Below are 6,658 nucleotides of genomic sequence, written 5' to 3'. Positions count from 1 at the left end.
CCAACTTCACAGAACTAGCGGCAACGAAAGCCGACGGTGTTGTTGCCTCGCGTCGGCAGCGTCTGGACAAAAAGCTGTGCTCGAACACACCGCACAGACTACACCTGACTGCAAACTAAAGCCAAGTTCACACTACACAACTTTAAACGTTGGCAGATCGCTGTGCTGTTCAGACTACATGACTTGATTGTCTGTCTTGAAGTCGTTGTGGTGTTCACACTACGCGACACTACATAAATGATCCGCAACAGGGGGTCACACACTACACAAGGTGACAACAACGACTCTATCCCGTCCCCAAACCACGTTTTATCACGAAAACACACGAGAAGTTGAACGGGAATGACACGAAACAACAAGTGAAACAGGAGTTGTTTATTTTAAAATGAACATCGGGAAGAAATTAGTGCTGCAAGCTGTTTGCGTGATGAAAAAATTTGCTCCAATTCTTGTGTCCAAACTTTTCTTAAAGCCGTGTTGCAGCTGCAGTTTTTCTTCCGCTGACCTCAACTCATGCCTTGCTCTCTCATTGGCTGTAGCTCGTCACGACACCTGACACCACGTGATGTTGAGTCCGCCGACTGGTCCAGTTATGTTAAGTTCACACTACAGGATTTTAAGTTAACAAGCTCACCGACAGGTCGGGCTGTGATCGGGGGAAAATCAGCGGGTGATCGCGCTCTGCAATCTTTATGTGTGAACTACTCAACGACGCATCAAAGAGGCTCGCTGACGCGTCGCCGACGCAAACAAATATCTAGCATGCATGTTCAACCAACAAAATTTTATTTTAGTGATGTCAAATGACATCCCCTTCAACCAGTAAAATTAAAATTTATTAGCCATGTGCTTCACATTTTTGGTAACTAAGTAGTAAAAGGAGACATTAGCACATGTTAGGTCACATGCTCTCAAGGCTCCATAGTGAGCTCATTTTAGACTATAAAATACACATAAATTCAAGTTATAAAAAATATAATTGTACATTCAAATGTGTTTTCTAAGGTTTTTTGTTATTTTTAATGCACTTTTATAAAAACAACAACTCCGAGACCAACAAATCTGAGCGTCATGCATAACTGACAAAGTGCTATTATGTGATGCATATTTTGTGTAGCTGGCACTATTGACCAGCATTGGCGGGCAGTATAATAGCCTTTATGCATGTGTTTTAGGTTCATTTTTGTAAGATTTTTGGAAGATGGAGCGACAAATCTGTACTTATTTCATAAAGTATTAATGATAGTGATATGAGTGCATCAGAAAATCAGGTTGTAGTAATAAAACAAGTTGTTGAGGACCAAGGAGGATAGAAGCAATGAGGGCAGTGATGAAGAATAGATTGTTGTGGAAGTCAGGCATTTGGGTACATTATTGTATGCCAGTTTGAAAGATGTGATCCATACAACAACCAGAGGTCAGGAAAGATGCCAATGTCTATTGGCATTACTATACTGACAGGCAGCAATGCTCCAATGATGACTGCACAAATCAACATCTACTTATGTGTGGGTTGTGTGGGGTACACTGAAAAAGAAGTCTTGTTGACTTTCACTTGCAGTGAAATCGCATCCGAATTTGTCAAGTTTTAGACATTTTCACTCGTGAGTTCCAAATCAAATATAGCAGCACAAGAAAAAAATGTAATGTTCATAAAGATTTTTAATGTTTTTTGAAACAGTAAGACCTTTTCACTTCTTTTCAGATAGTGAAAAAGCATTTGATTGTGTGTGAAGTTTCAGACAATTTGCCAAAAATAATTTACCCTAATAGGACAAAGTCAGTTATAAATGACGGATCCCTAAAAAAAAGCTCAAACGACTTAAAGACAATCAAGTCATGTAGTCTGAACAGCACAGCGATCTGCCGACGTTTAAAGTCGTGTAGTGTGAACTTAGCCATATTTAGCATGCTAGATATTTGTCAGGGACGCGTCAGCGAGCCTCTTTGATGCGTTGTTGAGTTATTCACACATAAAGATTGCCGAGCGCCGATCACAGCCAGACCTGTCCGGCAAAGTCGTTAATGTGCAAATCGGGCTTAAAATCCTGTAGTGTGAACTAGGCATAACATGTGCTTTCTGCGCCTGCATGAGAGGACTTAGCTGTCCATATCAGCAGCTTTTAATACTATATGTTTGTCATTCAAAAGGAGAAACTGAAACAAAGATATACCAGATAAACGCAGATATATGAAACGTAAACAAAGCAGCACTTGCTTACCATTTTGAATATCAGTTGTTGATAACTTTTTTCATTTTAAGCGGCTCATGTTGTTATGATAATATTAACATATTGGAATGCTTGTAACATTAGAACAGTCTTCTGTTTTTGCCGCCCTCATCTACTTACTCGTTTTCATCACTTTCGCTTTAATTCTCCGGCACTGACACGTTCGCGAAACTAGGCATCCAATCAGAGTTCTCACTTTCCCCGACGGTCCCGACACCGATTCAAACTCCCGCCGACGTGTGCAACACACCAAACCAACTAGCACGGCAGACGCGCGCCGACCGTCGGTGTGGTGTGTCCCGGCGTTACGCCGGTGCACTGCCATTGCGACTTACCTATGATGAGTTCACAGCTGAGCGCGGGCATTTCAATCGCTGGATGCGTCAGTGTCACATTTGCAGGCCATAGCCTACTACTTGAATTCCTGATTGGTTGACAGCAAATTTCAAATATTACATAAAATAACGTTATTAACCGGTTAATGGCCATTTTTCGATTCTGTTCGGAACTATAAAATTTGATTTCGTTTCTGTTTCTGTTCCTGTCAAAATTTCGTTTGTTTTCGTTCCTTGAACCGGTTCAGAGCCCTGATTTATAAAACATTTATAATTATATAATATACAAATATTTAAGTCGAGTCAATTTTATTTGTATAGTTCTTTTCACAATACACATTTACAGAAAATCGTGATGTTTTGTTTATAATATTTTGATATTTTCATGCCTTAGGGCTCATTTACACCAAGGACAATAACTATAACGATAAAGATATAGTTTTAAAAATCATTTTAAATGTAAAAGAATAAGTCCACACCACAACTACAATGATAATATTGTTGGAAGCCAATCAGAATCCACCCTGCTTTAAAAAGCTCAAGCAGTGGCAAATAACTGCTAACTCACACAACTGTAGCGGACTTATAATAAACAGATCTTTAATGTGAGTTGGTGTGGACACTGATATAGTTATTGTTCTTGGTGTGGATGGGCCTTTATAGTCACATTTAGCAGATTAGAGCTGGGTGTTAATATATTTTACATTTTGCAATGATGTAAACAATCAAGCATTTGAGATATGATAATATAGTATATATCACTTTATGTGAGTGTACTATATGGATGTGTGTAGTTGGATAAGTTTATGAGTGATAATATAGTTTTCACAAATGACTTACTTGATTCAGTGCTTATTCATTTTATACTTTATCTTTAGAGATGATGGTTGGTAATTTCTTTAATTATTTCTATTGGAAATAGAGTGACGCAGTGCAAGTACAAGCGGATTGGCTGCCCGTGGCAGGGGCCGTTCCATGAGCTCAGCGCTCATGAGGCAGAGTGTTCCCACCCATCTAAAACCGGCATGGAGCTGATGGGCATCCTGGACGAGATGGACCAGAGCCATCGCAGAGAGCTACAGCTCTACAACAGCATCTTCAGCCTGCTGTGCTTTGAGAAGATCGGTTTTACAGGTACATAAAAACCTTAAAGGAAATAGTTCACCCAAAAATGAAAATTTACTGAAAATGCACTCACCCTCAGGCCATCCAAGGTGTAGATGAGTTTATTTCTTCATTACATCAGATTTGGAGAAATTCAGCATTACACTATTTGCTTACCAGTGGATCCTCTGTAGTGAATGGGTGCCGTCAGAATGGGAGTTCAAACAGCTGATAAAAACATGACTCCAGTCTATCAATCAATGTCTTGTGAAGTGAAAAGCTGTGTGTTTGTAATATATTCATCATTAAGATGGTTTTTAATTTCAAAACTAAAATACTCCATCATAATCCATGATATTGCTTTCTCCAGTTAAAAATGTTGTCTCAGCTGAACCAGGAGATTCAGAAATATGCATAGATCAAGCACCATTTATAAGCCAATGTCTTGATGGATGTATTACAAACACACAGATTTTTACTTCACAATACGTTAATCGATTACTTGTGGATTATTGTGTTGTTTTTATCAGCTGTTTGGACTCTCAAACTGACGGCACCCATTCACTGCAGAGGATCCATTGGTAAGTAATGGTGTAATGCTGAATTTCTCCAAATCTGTTCTGATGAAGAAACTCATCGACGTCTTGGATAGCCTGAGGGGGGAGTACATTTTCAGCAAATAAAAATTTTTGGGCGAACTATTCTTGTTTGGGTTCTTTAACATGCTTCTAGAACTTGAATATTACTCAGCTACAGGAAAATTGCTTGATTTAAAGCACAGAAATCTGGGCTGAAGTAAGCTAATAACCTGTAAACTTATTCGTCTTTGCTCCAGAGGTGCAGTTCCGGCCGTACCGCACTGACGACTTCATCACGCGACTGTACTATGAGACGCCGCGCTTCACAGTGCTAAACCAGACCTGGGTGCTGAAGGCACGGATCAACGACTCAGAGCGCAACCCCAACCTGTCCTGCAAACGCACGCTCTCCTTCCAGCTCATCCTGAAGAGCAAAGTGAACTCTGCACTGGAGTGCTCTTTCCTGCTCCTGAAGGGCCCATACGATGATGTGAAAATCAAACCTGTTATCCAGCACCACGTCTTCTCCAACGACACCAACGAAACCGAGTACGCCCTGCTTCCCATCAACGACAGCGTGGAGTGCAACAAGCTGCTGGCTGCCAAAAACATCAACCTCCGCCTCTTCATCTTTCAGATCCAGAAATAGAGGCACGAGACGATGGGGATGGAAGAAACGGATCAGACGACAGTAGGAGGAAGAGGGGATGGTGTGAACAAAGAAGCAGCAAAGAGGGGAGACGAGCACCACTAAACCACAGATACCTCTACGGGAGCAAAATAAGGATGAATACGACCCATCAGTACTGCAGTAGATCGTTTGTTTGTGTGTGAGTGTGTGTTGTTGCTGGTTAGCTTTCAGACCCTCTACGGCCAAAAAAAAGTCAACAGTCTCACCCAACACCCTGATGATGTCTCATTGGCAGAGCGGGACAAGCCTGAATGAACAACACCAAGAGTCTGGGACTGTATTTGTGTGTTTTTTGGGCCTGTTTGTATGGATGTCAGTCAGTAAAGACCAACAAGATGAATGATATAAGGAACAAAGCTGAGCGAGTGCTAGAGATAGAGACCGGTGTAGTGCAACCAATCATTCAGGCAGCGTTCAACTCTGCGTTTGTGTGTTTTCACGCAGTTTTCAGACCTTCCTCTCAAGGCTTTCCCACACAGACGCTGCGGCGCAGCGGCCGCAACTGCTTTAAGTGTATTTTTGTATGTGAAGGTGGCCATTTTCATTAAAGCGCTGCAGTACAGTTAAGGTGAACAAAATGGCTGCCGAACCCACAACCCGAAAAATGCAATTTGCATGTTTTTAGTTTTTCAGTGTGCTCTCTGGAACGCACAGTTTTAGTTGCGTAGCATCATAGCCTTGTAATCTAACTTAAGTTTGACCTTATTAACACATTTAAGAACCTGTGAATCTTGCCTTTTCCCCCCCTCCAGTGAATGGTTTTCCTGATTATCTTGTCCTGTTTAACCCCCCTGGTTTGTGAACACAGGTACATTTCTCACTTCATGATGTCATCGGGTTATAGATATTTATATTTATTGCTTTTATTTAACCTGGATTAATTAATGAGGTAACAGACATTTCTCACTCACTCACTGCAAGACTGGAAAGATCTGATTTTGAGCCATTGTTACAGACTTCTTCCACCCACACACACACACACACACACACACACACACACACAAAGCAGTACTGCTAGAATTACATCAGAGAAAAACAGACCATTCACTCGACTGAGATTCATTTCAGTCTCATTCTGTGAATCTTGCCTTTTCCCCCCCTCCAGTGAATGGTTTTCCTGATTATCTTGTCCTGTTTAACCCCCCTGGTTTGTGAACACAGGTACATTTCTCACTTCATGATGTCATCGGGTTATATTTATTTATATTTATTGCTTTTATTTAACCTGGATTAATTAATGAGGTAACAGACATTTCTCACTCACTCACGGCAAGACTGGAAAGATCTGATTTTGAGCCATTGTTACAGACTTCTTCCACCCACACACACACACACACACACACACAAAGCTGGGGGCTACAAAAGAGCCAATGGGGTAATCGGATCTCAGTTCGGATGAAAGCGGCTGTGATTTAGTTTTGACACTTGAATTCATGAACGACAGAACAACAAACAGTTTAGCTGATCTGGCAGAGACTGTCACTTCTGATTGGAGGAGTTTATTTTAAACTGTTTATGCATTTAAAAGCTTTTAATTCTCACTCTGGCTGTATATGTGCCTTTCTATTAAAGCTCATTTAAACCTGTCACTGCTTTCTTTCTTGACTGCTTGTTGACAAACACTTATTTTACACTCTGATAAATGCATGTTTAAAACTACTATAGGTCAACATATATTGTAATGTGGGTAACAAACCACGTGCTTTTTGTTGAAAGGGA

General features: G+C 40.8%; 1 protein-coding gene across 1 annotated transcript in view; it reads left to right on the top strand.

The window, feature by feature from the left end:
• The window catches only part of LOC107706189 (cysteine and histidine-rich protein 1), a 13,205-nt gene extending 7,277 nt beyond the window's left edge, over positions 1 to 5,928 (top strand). Inside the window, exons 3-4 of the mRNA XM_016509799.1 lie at positions 3,489 to 3,700; positions 4,506 to 5,928. Coding sequence (XP_016365285.1) covers positions 3,489 to 3,700; positions 4,506 to 4,897 — 604 coding nt within the window. The 3' untranslated portion in view covers positions 4,898 to 5,928. The remainder of the gene's footprint in view (positions 1 to 3,488; positions 3,701 to 4,505) is intronic.
• Positions 5,929 to 6,658: the final 730 nt, after the last annotated feature.

This window comes from Sinocyclocheilus rhinocerous, unplaced genomic scaffold, assembly GCF_001515625.1.
Source record: "Sinocyclocheilus rhinocerous isolate Xijiao unplaced genomic scaffold, SAMN03320098_v1.1 scaffold53, whole genome shotgun sequence".
NCBI classification, from domain to species: domain Eukaryota; kingdom Metazoa; phylum Chordata; class Actinopteri; order Cypriniformes; family Cyprinidae; genus Sinocyclocheilus; species Sinocyclocheilus rhinocerous.
Note: the sequence above shows the minus strand (reverse complement) of the source record. Positions and strands in the feature narration are given on the sequence as shown.